The sequence below is a fragment of the Acomys russatus genome, chromosome 1 (assembly GCF_903995435.1).
Source record: "Acomys russatus chromosome 1, mAcoRus1.1, whole genome shotgun sequence".
Lineage (NCBI taxonomy): Eukaryota > Metazoa > Chordata > Mammalia > Rodentia > Muridae > Acomys > Acomys russatus.
This window is the reverse complement of record NC_067137.1, coordinates 13,469,910-13,486,817: the sequence shown is the minus strand read 5'-3', so window position 1 is coordinate 13,486,817 and position 16,908 is coordinate 13,469,910. Positions and strand designations below refer to the sequence as shown.

Here is a 16,908-nt window from a genome sequence, read left to right as displayed (position 1 = left end):
AGGTATGCGCCACCATACCCGGCCTTCTTTCTTGTTCAGGCTTTCGTTCAGAAGGTAAAGCTACCTAAAGCCATTTGGTTGGATCTAAAAGAGAATGTAGCGTATTGAAAACTATCATATGTTTTAGCAATGACCTTCATAGTTATAAAATTATATGTGCGGGCCAGTAACACAGCTCAGCTGTAAAAGCACAAGCCTTAGGAGACTGATAACCCAAGCTCGGTCCCAGGACCCATATTAAGGTAAAAGGAGAGCCCCAACTCCACAAAGTTGTCCTCTGACTGCCACACGCATGTCATGGTATGTGCCCCTCTCCAATAATAATAAATTAAAATATCTGACTTTATTTTTTAAATTATTTATTTATTTTTATTTCATGTGCACTGGTGTTTTTGCCTGGTTGTATGTCTGTGACGGTGTTGGATTTCCTGAAGTCACAGACAGTCGTAAGCTGCCATGTGGGTGCCAGGAATTGAACCCGGGTCCTCTGGAAGAGCAGTCAGAGCTCTTAACCACTGAGCCATCTCTCCAGTCCCTGACTTTAAGTTTTAAGTTCAAGGTTTACTCAATTTAGTAATTTATTCTTCTGAAATCGCTTAGCCTTAAGCTGTGTTTGATTTTTAAAAACTAACCCATTAAACTAGTCTAGTGTCTTCACCCATACTACCAGATGCCCTTTATGCTTTAACTGGCAGGTGCAGGGAAGGGAAGGTGGGCTGATCCGGAACGATGCTGCTGCTGCTGCGATGCTGAAGACGGAGCTGGAGGAGAGAAGCAACAGGCACCATGGAAAAAACCAAATCAAAGCAAGGTCAGATCTCCATCTTTGCTTTGCAACTGGGGATTCGGGCAACCCAGGGGTCAGTCCATCTCACCGCTGTTTGCGAACCCCATTCTCCTATCACCACCTTGGGGACCTTGAAAAGCACAGTCTTGCTGAGACACGGAAATTGCCATGGATGTAACATGGCTTGAGTCCTCCTCTTCTGTTTCCCATTGATGACTTTAGGACTACCGCAAGACATGCTGAGTAAGGTGCCTTCCTCTAATGACACCCAGCACCTTCTAGGCTCTCCTAGAACAGGTGGATTCTCCTTCCACTGTTTACTAGACAGAAGCTACACATCGGAGTCACTCTGTGATTGTTCCCAATAGAGAAAGTGGCCACAGAGCAGTCAGGTGACAACTACAAAGTGTCACATTTAGGCCTGAGGTCTCCTTGGTCTGTGGTTGTCAGTCTTGGTTTCTGCTATTCATTTGGACATAGTACAGCATGGGTTAACATGTCCTTACTTAAGTTTGTATGAAGAGTTTTGATAACTTCAAACCATTGGTTTTTTTTTTGTTTTTTTTGTTTTTTTTTTGTTTTTTAGGGATATCCTCCACCAATCTCAAGGCTGAGATTATTATGTATTAGCTATGAACTTACCATATAAGGCTGGCTTCTCTAAGGAGGGCTTTCTATACCAGTATGCCTAAGGAGAGCAATGTACACACCCATGCAGCCAAAGGCTTGCAGTCAAGAGTTTCAGGAGAGCTGCTTGCTTCATGCAATGCGACCTTTGTAAAATGTGACCCACCACGGGAGTAGTAAAAACACAGCTGAGCAAATGCCATGCATCAGTCTTGGCCTCATCTTCATGGCCAACCGGTGTGGTTCTGAAAGATCCTTTCTAAGCCAACCTGGCTTTCTCCCCACGTTGTGAGTGATTTTTACAGCCCGGTCCATTAACCTTGCTTCCCTGTGTCTCCAGACTCTGCTTTCTTTCTGCCTATAGTCTTCCAGGAACTTTCCATTGGCGATTCCTTCTATCATCCCTGCTGCCTGGCTGGACAAGAGTCCCTTAGCTGACTGTGGCTGTGAGATGAGGGCAGAGGGTAGAAGTTTGGCAATGAGCAGAGACAGGAAGGTGAAGTAGCGGGTATTTTACGTTCCTCCCTGAGATCAGTATGTGACAACTAGGTGCTCACTGGCTGAATTTTTCCCCCTGTTGCTGTGATAACATACTCTGACCAAAGCAACTGGAGGGAGATGGGCCTGATTTGCTCGTAATTCCAGATGGCAGTCCATCATGGCAGGAAGTCACAGCAGCAGGAGACCGAGAGACCTTGCCACGTTCCAGCCGCGCAATAGTGTTTGCCTTCTCCATTTTCTTTAAAAAGTTAAAAAAAAAAAAAAAAAAAAAAAAATATATATATATATATATATATATATATATATATATGAGTGTATGTATGTGCACCATGTGTGTGCTTGGTGCCTACAGAAGTCAGAAAAGGGTACCATATATCTCAGAATTCAAGTTACAGATGACGGTGAGCTATCATGTGGGTACCAAACCCATGTCCTCTGCAAAAGCCGAAAGGGTTCTTTTGTTTGTTTTTTGGTTTTTGTTTTTGTTTTTTGTTTTGTCGAGACAGGGTTTCTCTGTGTGCAGCAGGCGTTCTTAATCGCTGGGCCATCTCTCCAGCCCCTTCCCCCCCACCCCCCCCCCCCCCCAGTTTATACAGCCCAGGATTTCCACCCTGCTCAGGGAACGATCCTGTCCTAAGGACATTCTCAGAGGTCAACCCTGATCTAGACAGTCCCTCACAACTGTGCCCAGAGGTTTTTGCCTCCTAGGTGAAGAGTTCATGGTCCATCCCAACAATAATGCTGGCAAAGAGCAGCCGTCCGCTCAGGTAAGCTTTAGCCAGCCCCACGAGCATGATGGAGGTGCCCTCAGAGCATCCCCTTCTAGCCAGCTCCTGCTGCCACATCACTGAGTTTGGTTACTTTATCCCCTACATGTGGGTAGGCCAGGCAGAGCAAGTTGTGTTGGTTGAACAAAGCTCTTTCTCCCTGCAGGAGAGAATGAACACATGCCGGTGAGCAACCCTTCCACACAGATCTACCAGGTAAAGACAAGCGTGTTGTTGTGAATACTGTCATGCGAGCAGTGGCGACTGTCCTTTCTGTGGGGTGATTTTTGGCACGTAGGTGCTTCCCCATGTTTCCTGACATATGTTCCTTTAACAAGGCCAAGGGACAGGTAGGGCTGAGGCCACTCACATTGTACCTTTGAGAGAACTGGGTAGCAGGAAAAGTTATTGTTTGCAAAAATACAGCACCTATGCCTCACCTTGGCTCTGTTTCTCTTGCCTATGCCACTGTCACTGTGGTCACAGGCCATCAGAGGGGGCACAGGAAGAGCTACCTTTTCTCAACCAGGTGTGGTGGTGCACATCATAACTTCTAACACTGGCCACCCTAAAACATAAGTTCCACAAGTTCAAGGCTAGCATGGATTATATAGTGAGACCTTGTGTGAAAACACTGTAAAAATATGCTTTGTTTTGTTTTGTTTTGTTTGAGACAAGGCCTTTCTGCATAGTATGCCTGGCTGTCCTGGAACTCACTCTGTAGCCCAGGCTGGCCTGGAACTCAGAGATCCACCTGCCTTTGCCTCCTGAGTGCGGAGATTAAAGGCGTATACCACCACCTGAGTAAAATATGCTTTTCTCAATTACCTTCCCCCCCCAATGGAGAACTGAGAATTAAACATGTATTAACACTACAAATGCTTAAATATCATGACAGGAAAAAAAAATTAAGTTCATTTTCAACAATGGAAATAATTAGATTCTTTACAAAAGCAATCAAAGTTTTGCAAAGTATTTTTTTCCACAAGAGTTCTAGCAGGCAGCCTTAACTGTGCAAATAGGGGTTATTTGGCTTCTGTATTCTAACCAGAAGTTGAATTAAAGTTCTGTCCTTAGCAATTATGGGTGTTTACTCTGCCACGCTTTGTCTTGTAAAGGCAGTTTGAGCTTTGCGCTTCTCTCTAGACATAACACTGTTGTCTGGAATACACAAGAAAGAATTGACAGAGCTTAGCAGAGTCTGGGGGCAAAGGCTCTTAATTTTTTTATACTTATTTAAATTTACTTATTAGTGTATGTCCGTGTGTGCATGTATGTGGCACCTGTGTAGCGGCCAGTTCTCTCCTTCTACCATGGGGGTCTCTGGGATGGAACTCGTGCTGTCAGGTTTGCGAGCCAAGGCAGCTTCACCCATGGAGTAATGCCAGGGGTTTTCCTTAAGTTGGGGTTTTAAGCTGCTTTAAGCAGGAAGACAGGAGCACAGGGGAGCAGAGGGCTCGGAGGAGCTATTATTTAGACTGTCAGAGTTTAAATGCTGGTAAAGCCAACATAACAGCTTGCTCGCAGAAGCGTCCTGCGAGAGTTTATTGTTCTGGGCCCAGCTGGAGCATAAAGCAGTGTTACGTGTGTTGCTCTTAGGTCAGCAATGGCAAGGAGCAGGAGAAACAGCTTCGTGTCCATTCAATCCATATGTGGTGAATAGTTATTATGTGCAACGAATATTTGGTGAATAGCTATGTGCAATGTATATTTGGTGAATAGTTATTATGTGCAACATCTACTGCCTAGCCCAATGGGAAATTAAACAGCTGAAACAGACTTCCTTATTGGTGTGTGTGTATGTGTGCGTGTGTGTGTGTGTGTGTGTGTGTGTCCACAACCTAGAAAATACATCGATGAACAGCTTAGATGAGGCAGGCTTTTGAAAAGGCTACAGTGAAGGCATTGCTATAATTCAGTAGAGAACATTACTGTTGACGGAAAGATTTGACCAAAGTACCCAAGGACAAGCCAATCACTGGACAACGGACTATTAGGAGAGATCACATCAGGCAGGATGGCCAGCTTGAAGAGAGCCCGGGAACAGGGGCAGGCCACCTTGACACTCATGTGATGCCTCATGGGTCCAAGGCCCCTAAATGTTTTCCCTGCTCACCTCCGTCTGCTTTCCTCTGACCAGCCTGCGGCCTTTTCAGTGAGTGTGCACCCCTGTTGAAAGTCAGCTATGGCTTGGAATCTGTTATAAATATGTGGGTCACTCCCTTGATGTTGGCCAAATTTAGCCGTGGAGGGGGATGGTCTTGTTATATCACTGTGTCACAGATTTCACTCTTCATGCTGGAGTGCGCGGAGCTGAAAAGGTGTGTTTGGTCATTATGGCCTCTGCCGTGCTTTGACGATTCCACTTTTGTTTTAAAAGAACACTTCACGAATCTGTTAATTCCAAGCAACTTTTATCCAAGAAGGAACATTCAAGGAAGAGGAAAGCAGGCAGGGAGGGTAGGTAACTGTAAGAAAAGATGATCTGCATTAGAAAGGACAACAGAGCTGAAAGAAAATGTGACTTTTCCTCCACTTTTTGGCAGATTCCATCTTGAAGATATTATTATATTAATCTGATTTTTTAAAAAAAACTGTCCAGGACCGGACACGGTGGCACAAGTCCAGACAGAGGCAGGCAGATCTCTGTAAGTTTGAGGCCAGTGTGGTAAGCAGAGTGAGTTACATGGTAGTCAGGGCTGCATACTGAGACCCTGTGTCAAAATAAATCTTTTTTTTTTCTGTCTCCTAACCTACAATGTAAATGATAAAGCAAGGACTTAGTACTTTGCTCTTGACGCTCTCGGCATAAACCACAGTGCTTGGTACATAGCACGTGGGCAGCACACAGCAGTTGAACAAATGAGTGAGGAACTGGAAGATGTGTACGCTGCTTTATGCTAAGAGGTCTGATGCAGCCTCTCAGTCCGGTGGGAGAGAGTATTGGAAAAAAAAAAAAGAAGAGCTCTAATCAAAACAAATTAAAAGCTTAAATATCATTAAAATCAACCTGGGTGTGGTGGAGTGTGGCACAGACTTTTAAATGCCAGCGCTCGGAAGGCTGAGGAGGGCAAAGGCAGGAGCATCAGAAGTTCAAGGCCAGCCTGGACCACATGAGACGCTGTTTCAATGAACAGAAAATCTAGGAAGAAGTGCAGGCAGTAGAACTGAGGCCATGCCTCAAAACCAGAACTCCAACTCCAACGAACAAGAACCTAGGAGGAAAAAAGATGAGGGGCAGAAAAATGAACAAAAATGAACGAACCAACCCTCTGTAGCATGAGCCCCGCCCCACGGACATCTCTCATACACTGCAGCACAGAAGGAGATGTGGACGCTAATGGCATAGCGAAGTAGTGAGAGCTCGGTTAATTTTCACTTTTCAAAGTCACCCGTGTCTCTTTGTCATGGAAACATCCATGGCAGAGCGACAGGGAGAGCTCCCGCCACCTCCCTCAGACACCTGCAAAGTCCTCAGAGAGCTCCTCAGGCAACACTGGATCCTTGGCCACACCATGGAAAGCATGTTCAGGAAAAGCCAGTGTGAAGGAAGCAGAGTTGCAAGTCACTGACAGAGACTGTAAGCACAAAGGTGAAGAGTGAGGAAGAAAGTGCAGAGAACTCCAAAGTACAGGGGTTGGCTTCTCCGAGAGCCTCTGGGCTGTCTTTACGGTGGATACACACAGGATTTGGCCATTTCTGAACTCATTCTCTGCAGAGTCGGTAAGGAATTCAGATGAAATCACAGGTTGTGTCCCAAAGTCATCTGATGATCTGATAGAATACACGAGAGCCTGGCAGATCCCCAGAACCCTGTCAAAGCCAGGCACAGCACACACCTGTAATTCAGTGCGCCTATGGGGAGTTGAGCGGAGTGGGTGGGAGAATGCCCTATAGCTCAGGTCCACTAGACTGGCTTATCCACTGGGAAGCAGCAAGAAACACTGCCCTAAACAAAACAGGAAGTAAGGACTGGCATCCTAGGTTGTCCTCTGACATGTACCATGACACACATGCTCCTGTGCCCATACACACAAACATATGAGCACACACACACACACACACACACACACACACACACACACGCATGCACACACGCACACACACACATGCCATTAAAAAAGAAAGCTAATTGTTTTGTTTGTGAGAATATCTGAGAGGAGTGAGGCTCCACCCAATGTCACATACATCCAAGCCTTAAGCCTCTTTTATTGTTATAACTATTGTCTCTATGTCAACAACCTTGCCAGCAAACAGTAATGATATTGGAATTTTTTTGCTTCTCAGTTGACAATAGACTTCAAGCAGTGGGGGGAATCCCTCTCCTTTCTCTGTCCCTATAATTTCTGTCTTCCTGCCTTTCCTCAGAGGTAGTTTAAAGAAATAAATTATTTGGCCAAAAGACTTCTAACTGCATAACTATGAGCTGGGTTTATGGTGTTATCTTATGGTGGCTCATGTCTGTTACCCTAGCAGGAGACAGAGAGAGGAGGATTATAGCAAGTTTGAGACCATCCTGGGATATATAGTAAGTTTTAGGTTAATCTGAATTAAATTACTCAATGCCTAGTTTAAACACAACATTTTTTATTTTTTTTATTTTTGTTTTTCAAGACAGGGGTTCTTTGTATAGCCCTGGCTGTTCTGGAACTCATTCTGTAGACCAGGCTGGCTTCGAACTCAGAGATTCCCCTGCCTCTGCCTCCTGAGTGCTGGGATTAAAGGCGTGATCATAATGCCTGGTGAAACACAGCATCTTTGAGGATTAATAAAGAGCTAACTGGAAGATGGAGGTTCACAGAAAAAACAAAAAACAGGTTTTCTCTGCAGTTTGATTAAAGGCAAAACCAAACCAGTAACTTTGGCATCTTTGGCCTCATGAGGAACCCCCAGGGATGTTAGGAATTTCAAATGACTTGTAGAAGTTGCCCAAATATTGACATTTATGAGTTTACAAAGTTCCTAAGCCCCAACACAGACCCTTGAGTCAGCCTCATAGTAGCTCCCGACCTTGGTAGTATTTTGGGGCGCAATGGGAAGGCTGTGGAAAACACAAGTTGGAATTCATGAACATTTAGTTTGAGGCTCAAGAAATGTTTGATGGAAAAAGGAAGATAACTACTAGAATCATCTTGTGAAGGTTAAGAAGTCAAGAAAGAACATTAAGAAGTGAAAATTATGAGCAGTAATTAGGAAGAATTTGAATTCTTCTCCGATTTCTAAGCCTAAGATGCCCTCTGTGGAACCTAGGCTGTGAAGCTCCAGTCTCCCCTGAACTGGCCTCCAGTGGCAGGGGATTGTAACCTCTCCAGATCAGCTCCATGAAAAAAATGAATGAGACGAGGGACATGTTCAACTCGTTGGACAACATGGTAGACTCGGTTCTAATCCTTGGGATGAGCTGTGGGCTGTCGGACTGGAGAGCTGGAGAGAGCACCATGTGCAGACTCTGTCTTCCACCTGGGCGCAGTGGCTCATGCCTGTAATCCCAAGGCAGAGACAGGCAGATCTCTTTGAGTTCGAGGCCAGTCTGGTCTGTGAAGCAAGTCTAGGACAGCCAAGGCTACACAGAGACACCCTGTCTCAAAAAACAAAACAAAACAACAACAACAAGAACAAAGAAAGAAAGAAAGAAAGAAAGAAAAGGCTGTATCTTCCAAGTCCTTTTACTCAGAAGGTCAGGTTGGGATGCAGGACCAGTCTGCCCACAGCTGAAGATGGCTTTAAGAGCCCAGGTGTCTCACAAGTGACTCCTCACCTCAGGCGCGTGGCTGTGTTCACATGGCTGCTCCTTCCTGGATGGTCTGGGTTCGGATGCTTCTTATGGGCGGGCAGTAGGGGCTACTTCACGCAAGCATTTGGGGAGAAAATGTGCTGAGAGTCCAAAACAGTTATGGAATTCCCAGAATCCCTGTATATGGTCATTAGAGAATGCGTCTGAATTTATAACTTTTTCAGAGCAGAGGTTCTACAGCTGAGGAAAAGTCCTTTCGGCTTTTCTGCTGTCTCTGCTGTTGTCATTTGCTGTTGTCTACCTGGGGCAGCTGTGACAACACCACCTGTCTCCATGGGTAGCACTTCCCTTAGTATACTTCTCCCCCAGGCAGGGATAGGACCATCTCAGGGCACCATAACAAATGCTGAATTGCCCTTTCCCAGTTTTAAAACCGGCATGGTTTTTGTTTTGACATCACAAAGATTAATTAAAAATGCTTGGAATGAGGGGCTGGTGAGATGCTTCATTGGGTAAAAGAGCTTGCTGGCCAAGCCTGGTGACCCAAGTTTGATATCTCAAACCCATGTAAAGGTGAGAGGAGAGAACCCACTGCACACACAGTGTTGTGTCTGACTTCCGTGTGTGTTCGTACACTCCCCACAATCAAGTGTGCAAGCACACAGTAATAATAACTCATAAAAAGGATTGGAACACAGGCTCTGTTTATTCTCCCAGAACAATGGCTTTGGTTCCTCCTACTCCCAGTTCTCGAAGAACCTGTTAGTGAAAACAACAGAACCCAAACATCTGTAGCTAAGGGATGTGGAGAGTGGCAGAGCAGGTTAGGATCATTTGGATGAACTGGTTTTGGAAATGTCTAGAATTTTGCACATGTGGAAACACATGTGGATTGTCAAGGTGCCTGGGCTTTACAGTTAGCTCCTCACTTGGTAGGTATTTAAAATTATATTTATATTTATATGTCTATGTGTGGATTTGTGTGCATGAGTGCAGTGCCCAAGCAGGCCAGAAGAGGGCATCAGATCTCCCAGAGCTGGAGTTGCAGGCAGCTGTGAGCTGCCTGGTGTGGGTGCTGGCAGCCAAACTGTGCGCTGCAAGAACAGTGAGTGCTCTTAACTACCGCGACATTTCTCTGGACATGATAGTTTAAACTATGGATGAAGGCTTCTGAATATTTCTAGTTTAAAGACAGCCGTGGAGCTAAGAAGTCTATGTCCAATCAGATCATAAAAATCAAGACAACAATGTCAACTTACTATCATCTTAGCTTCTGTTGAAATGCCTCTTATATTTGCTCAGTAAATAAAACAGATCTTCAGAAGTGCTCCATTTTCTCCACATTTCTGTTTGTGTTTTTGATTTACCATTTAAAGAAGACATGAATTAAAAAATTGGACCACTTCTGTAACCAAGCACGTGGGGGGGGGGGGGGGAGGACTTCAAACATGTGGCTGGAGGGAAGGCACTCCTTAACTTACGTTTACTTATAGTTGTGATTGTTATAATAACTCTACAGATAAGCAAACTGCTACCCAGAGGCTAACCAGTTTGCCTATGTTCTCCATCCTCGTGTGAGAAAGGATTTGTACCCTGCCTGGCTCCAAAATTGATCTCCTCTCCTGGTGTTCATCCAAAAGATGAGCAGCGTGTGCTTGCCCCCATGCCCTGTCCTAAATGCTGACAACAACTCGCATCGCCACCAACACATGGATCATTGTTAAAAATGCCATTACCTCTTTTCCTATTAAAAAAAAAAAAACTCAAAAATTAAAAAACACTTTTCCTTTTCAAATAAATTCTTACTAAGATTTATCTGTATTATTTTCATTGTTTGTGTGATTGTACGTACATGTGTGTATCTATCTGCCCTTGGAGGTCAGAACATGTTGGATCCTGTGAAGCTGGCGTTACAGGTGGTTGTGAACCACCTGGCGTGGGTGCTGGGAACAGAACTCAAGTCCTTTAGAAGAGCATCAAGTGCTCTTAACCACTCACCCAGTTCTTTAGTGCCTTCTTTATTTGTTTTTTCACTTCTTACAGGAAAAAGTATTAAATTTCTTTATGTTATGATGATAATCAGAGACACTGTGCCTTACTTTCTCTCACAGAATTCAGGTGCTGGATCATAATTGCCTTTTCACACACATCTGTTAGTTTCCAAGAAAGCTGCTTCTCTTCCTCCTCCTCCTCCTCCTCCTCCTCCTCCTCCTCCTCCTCCTCTTCCTCCTCCTCCTCCTCTTCCTTCTTCTAAGCTTGGGTTTCTCTGTGTAGCCCTGGCTGTCCTGGAATTTGCTCTGTAGACCAGGCTGGCCTTGAACTCAGGAGATCTGCCTGCCTCTGCCTCCTGAGCTGGGATTAAAGGCGTGGGCCACCACTGCCTGGTTTAAGTCAGCCTTGTTCTTGTATGAGGGGCTCGTTAGCACTGGCAGCGTCCACGCGTGCCTGAGAACCAACTGCTTGGTTTGTTGTCTCTTGTCAAACTCTAACGCACACTGCATGGATGACCTTTCCCTTGCTCAAATCAGGGCAGAAGCACCTGAAAGATTCCAGACGTGGGTAGACAAAGCCCAGGAGAGTTTTCAAGAGCTTCTTTTCTCAAAGAAAGGAAGAGGTCAAGGGGCAAGGGCTCCACTTATACTAACTTACGGGCAAGTCGAGTTCACTCTCCCCGAATTGTTTAGCTGCAGGCCCTGGCCTCGGAGCTGAAAACCGGATTCACAGAAGCAATGCAGGAACTGACGCGGATCCAACATGGAGAGTACGCTTTGGAAGAGAAGGTCAAGAGCTGCAGGTGCTCCATGGAAGAGAAAGTCACCGAGATGAAGAACTCCTTGAACTACTTCAAGGTGGGAGCCTCTTTTATTTTCCTGCTGAAAAGAGTATGTCGGTCTCTGTCCCGGAAGTGGGGACTTTGCTTTTTCTTGCAGCAGCCCAGGGGTAGTAAGACCGTTCAGTCTGAGCAGTTTGTCAGTCATCGGGGAACAATGTCCCTCTCGTGGTTTTCAGTGTCTGAGCTCTGGGCTGAAATTAGAGGCCACAATGAGAGCACACTGCACCTCCCGTTCCGCATTCGCTCAAGAGTACGCGCTAGGTGAAGGCTTGCACGAGGCTGACGGCCGTGTTCCCTTAACCCGTGTTCCCTTAACCCGTGTTCCATCCAGTTTTAAAACGTAGCCATTATTCCGTCGTAGGAAGAGCTGAGCAATGCGATGTCCATGATCCAGGCCATCACTTCCAAACAGGAAGAAATGCAGCAGAAAATCGAGCAGCTTCAACAGGAGAAGCGAAGAGAATCTCGAAAGGTGAAAGCCAAGTGAGTATCTTACAGATGTTCACCCGGGGCTAACCCGTAAGCAATGGCTCTTACACGGAAGCCCCGAGAAAATCTCCAGCTGTTAGTGCATTAGAAGCGGGCTCCTGAGCAGCACCGGCCAGCCTGTGCTGGGGGACATGAAGCCAGACATGCTGGTTAATGCTGGGGCCGGAGGGATGGCTCGATGGTGGAGGAAAAAAAAAAAAAAAAAAAAAAAAAAACCCAAAACAAAACCAAAAACAGCTGCTCTTGCCGAGGACCAGAATTCAGTTCCCAGCACCACGCTAATGCCTGCAGCTCCAACTCCAGGGTACCCAACACCCTTTTCTGGTTTCTGTAGGCAAATGAGCATGTGTACACACACACACACACACACACACACACCAAGCAAACCCACTCAACATGAATCCATAAGACCCTTTGTGCAACAGAGCTTGGATCTCTAGAACCCACAAAAACGTCACATCAGGGTGCAAGCCAGCTGGTGAACTAGTCATACTGGTGAACTTTGGGTTTGATTGGAAGACCCAGACTCAATGAAACCAGGTAAAAGAGTGATGGAGGAGCATTCATTCCTTCAATTCCGGGCCTCCATATGCACGAACACATATCTACATGTCAAAGTGTGGTTAGTAAAAAATGGGTGGTAGCCATTTCATGGGAAAATCTATTTAATACAATATGACATGAAATTAAAAAGACATGAAATGCATACATGCTCGACTTTAGTTGTAATAACATTAAATTAATAGCGCAAACAACTATGATCCCCATAACATATAGCAATGAGGACTGAAACTATTTAGTGGTGAAAATTGATTTGTTTCTACACGTTTGAGGCACCGTTTAGTTTCATTTATTTATTTATTTATTTTAACCATTCTCATAAAGTAAACGCAATACTGTGGAAACTATAGAAAGTTTTAAAACAAAGGAAAATCACTGGTGTCCCACGATCTCAAAACATTACAATTGGAAGTGATTTATAGATACTTGAAGTTGGTGGATTAAGTTGAACCATATGAACTGTTTGGCTTGAACCGTTTATAATTTATATTTAAAAATTAGCAATTTCTATGATTCAACTTGTGTGTGCCTTGGGAACACATTAAAAAGAAAAGAAAAGTTATATATGGTCCAACCTAAAAGCTCATTCTCTGGTATCACCCTGAACTGAAGCTCCCCGGAATGACCAGGTTAAGAACAAAGCCCTTTCTTACCAGGAAAGCTCAAAAGGAAGAGCATAGCGCACAGGCCGGGCCTGTGTCTGCGGCTGCGTCTGCGTCTGCGCCCACGTCGGCACCTACGCAAGGAAGTCCCTTCCGCTCCATTAACGTCCCCGAGTCCAGTCTCCCCAGTGAAGACTTCACCAACATTTTGCCTTCCCAGACCTACGAAAAAGGTACAGCTTATACACCATGGGGAATTAACCACATGTCTTTCTCCGTGACTCCTGGGGCTTGAGTAAAAGTGGGAAGAAAATAAAATATTGCCATATTGCCCAGGACTTCCCTGCTGTCTAGACTTTAGAAGGCACCAGATGACCTCAGAATTCAGAGAGACTGCCTGGTTTGAAATGTTCTCCTCTCTCTCTCTCTCTCTCTCTCTCTCTCTCTCTCTCTCTCTCTCTCTCTCTCTCTCTCTCTCTCTCTCATTTTTCGAGACAGGGTTTCTCTGTGTAGCCTTGGCTATCCTGGACTCACTTTGTAGACCAGGCTAGCCTCAAACTCACAGCGATCCGCCTGCCTCTGCCTCCCAAAGTGCTGGGATTAAAGGTGTGCGCCACCACGCCCAGCCTAAATATTTTCTCTTTGTGGAAAATACTAATTTGGCTTCTTCTAAGTGTCACTTAGATTAAAAATAATTTAATGCATTCAACTATACCAACCATGAGAGAACAGGATTTTTTTTTATTTTAAAAAGGTCACTCTAAAAAGTTATTTGTTGGCGCTGTGATTCAGTAGCCATGTTTCTTTGGAAAAGCCAGGCTGGCGATGTCTGTGGGCTGAAACAGTCACCAACCACATCCCGACTGTACAGAACAGATGTCACAAGATGGCATGCTGGCAGCACCAAAGGAGCTGATGATTCAGATCAGGAAAAAAAAGTAAACGAAACAAGGCAGAATCTGCTACATTATTATATTATCAAGAGTGTCCAATGAAGTGCCTACATACAGAAAAATGAATGTAGAAATCGCCTCTCTCTCTCTCTCTCTCCCTTTCTCTCTCTCCTCTTTCCCTTTCTCCCTCCCTCCCTCCTTCCCTCCCTGTATTAGTCTTTTATAGAAAGTCCTCAAAGGTAGGGTCAATGATTTTTCAATCAAGGGTAAATATCTCTACGTCAGGGTTGATGAGTGTCCATCTCATGGTTCATGTGTTTCACCGATTCACAGACGGTGAATATCTGTGACTAACTGAGCCTACAGTTCCAAGGCAAGTGGCTTTTACTCGGTGGACTTCTCAGGACAGCTCTGCCTGGTTACTGGCCTCTTGCTTGCACACACGAGTGCTTCTTTTAGCAGCCAGTGAGTGCGGTCAGGTGAAGAGCCCAAGACGGGTTCGGAGTGGAGGTCACATCAGTACCAAGTCTGGGGGCAGCTGCATGGATTCACACGACAGACTTGTTTTGCGTTGTTTTTTGTTTCTTCGCTTTTGGGTTTTGTTTTGTGTTTTGGCTTTTGAAACAGGGTTTTTCTGTGTAGCCCTGGCTGTCCAGGAACTCGCTCTGTAGATCCACTGGCCTAGAACTTACAGAGATCCACCTGCTCTGCTTCCTGAGTGCTAGGATTAAAGACATTCACTACTACTGTCTGGCTTACAAAATAGACTCCTAAAAATTAGATTTACAAAGCAAATTTTTGCTTCTTTATACAATGTCCACCTTTATACAATTTTTGTTGGACTGGAATAAGTCCGTGGGACTTTTTTTTTTAAATCCACTGAAAACAGCTAACCCAGGTGAATGCAGCGCCCGCATGCATTTATTTATTTACTATGATTGTTTGCATGGGTGTGTACATATGGCGTGTGTGTGACTACATGTGAGTGTGTGCCCTCACATGTGTATGGAGGGTAGAGAACTGTGGGTTCTCTCTTTCCATCACGAACTTCAGATCAAACTCAGGGCTCCAGGCTTGTGCAGCGAGCACATTTCTCTGCTGAGCCGTCTCCCCAGCTGGGTTTAAGGGATCTACCTATTGGCAACCCATGGTTTGTTCTACTTCACTGATTGTTGTAAAAACTCTGGAACATTGTCTTTACTGCCGTGTCATGCATACACTTGGTGGTAGCTCATATTAAAATCCAGAATTAAATGATCAAACTTTCAAAAGTGTTGCTTTATCCTTTTTTAATGGCACGGTGGTGTGACTGTTGTCTGTTACCTTCAAATTCAGTCGCTTCAAGGGGCAAACGTTCATTAACTCCGGTTTCTCTGAGCCAGGAATCTGTGCAGGGTTGACCTGGGTACCCGTCTCTTGAGGTCTCTCATGAGGTAGGTTGCTATTGAGGTGTTGGCCATAGCTGTTATGCCATGTGAAGGCTGTACACACAGGACATTTTATTCCAGGCTCAAGCACATGGTGTGGCAGTCCCTGTGATGTGGGCTTCTTCCACAGGGCAGCCACCTGGCTTCCCCCAGGGTACATGGTCTCACAGAATGCTCAGACAAAAGCTGAAGCTTTTATAACCTACTCTCTGGAGAAGCAGCTCATCCATTGTTCCTGCCATATGCTGCTCCTCAGAAGACAGTCACTAAAGTCCAGCATCACTCACAGGAAGAATCACAGGCTGCAGATGCCTAGGCATGAGGAAAACTAGGGAGCCATCTTGGATGCTGTATACCACAAGTGGCTAACCCTCCTTCTTCTTAATTTTTATAAAAATATTTATTTTTAATTATATCTATGTGGCCGTGTGTGAGTATGTATAGGTAAGTGCAGCAGAGATGTCAGATCCCTATTGAGCTGGGGTTACAATGTAAAGCACTCAGTGTGGGTGCTGGGAATTAAACTCAGGTTCTCGGCAAGATTAGTATGTGCTCTTAACCTCAGGGCCTTCCCTATGGCCCTACCTGTCATTTTAAAAGATAGCCTTGGGGCCTAGAGAGATGGCTCAGTGGTTAAGAGCACTGACTGTTCTTCCAGAGGTTGTGGGTTCAATTCCCAGCAGCCACATGGTGGCTCACAACTATCTATGATGTGATCTGATGCATACTAGATACATAATAAATAAATCTTAAAAAAAAAAAAAGATAGCCTTTTTATGTAGGCCCTCTGATGTGAAGCCTCACTCGTATGTAGCTTATAACTGAAAAGTTTGAAACGTCCTTCAAAGAAATGAGGTAGCAGCCTTTATTTTCAGCTTTATTTCATTTTATGCATATGGCTGTTTGCCAACATGTATGTGCGTACCACATATGTGTCTGGTGCATATGGGGGTCAGAATCAGAAGACGGATACCCTGGGACTGGAGTTACAGGTGGTCACACCCCACCGTATGTACAGGTGCTGGGCACTGAACCCATTCCTCTGCAAGACCAGCAGTGCTTGTAACGCCTGAGCTATCTCTCCAGCCCCTGAAAATATGATTTTACAGAACCAAGGAGTCCCTTTGCACTCTTCTAGCCCACAAAGGTTTTTAAAAAATGCAGCTATTGCCCTCAATCCCTACTTATTCTTGTTCTAAACATCGGAGGGCTAATCCCTTCTCTCTGCTGGGCCAAACCTATTGTTTGCAGTAGGTGTCACGTAGGGGCAGGCATCTTTAACAGAGGAGAAACTTGCCCCACTGCACTGCATCACCCCTGCTCCATCACCCCCATCTCTCGTGAAACAATAAAAATCTGTGGGTCTGTCCTTTTCTTGGGTCGTGGAAGGTGCTTCTTAGTCCATGTCGGTAGAAGTGATGCTGAGTCAAATCTTCCTTTCTCTGCAGCCCAAGACTTGCGAGCTGTTCATGTAGGAGACGGCAACGTGAAGGGAATGATGGGATCTGGTAAGTGGGTCTTCTCGGCTAAGGTCTTGTTTGTTAGTTGTACGTTTTTTATTATTATGTTGAATGTGGGTGCGCACATGCTACTGCACATGTATGGAGGTCAGAAGACAGCTGTGTGGAGCTGGTTTTCTCATTCCACCTTTCTGGTGTCTGGAAATTGAACTCAGGTTACTGGGCTT

The 16,908-nt window shown here is 45.1% G+C and overlaps 1 protein-coding gene across 1 annotated transcript in view; it reads left to right on the top strand.

Moving 5' to 3' along the window:
• Arhgef33 (Rho guanine nucleotide exchange factor 33) overlaps window positions 1-16,908 on the top strand; it is a 79,803-nt gene that overhangs the window by 31,294 nt on the left and 31,601 nt on the right. The window contains exons 3-8 of the mRNA XM_051164165.1: window positions 696-811; window positions 2,849-2,898; window positions 11,101-11,265; window positions 11,611-11,732; window positions 12,956-13,134; window positions 16,670-16,729. Coding sequence (XP_051020122.1) covers window positions 787-811; window positions 2,849-2,898; window positions 11,101-11,265; window positions 11,611-11,732; window positions 12,956-13,134; window positions 16,670-16,729 — 601 coding nt within the window. The 5' untranslated portion in view covers window positions 696-786. The remainder of the gene's footprint in view (window positions 1-695; window positions 812-2,848; window positions 2,899-11,100; window positions 11,266-11,610; window positions 11,733-12,955; window positions 13,135-16,669; window positions 16,730-16,908) is intronic.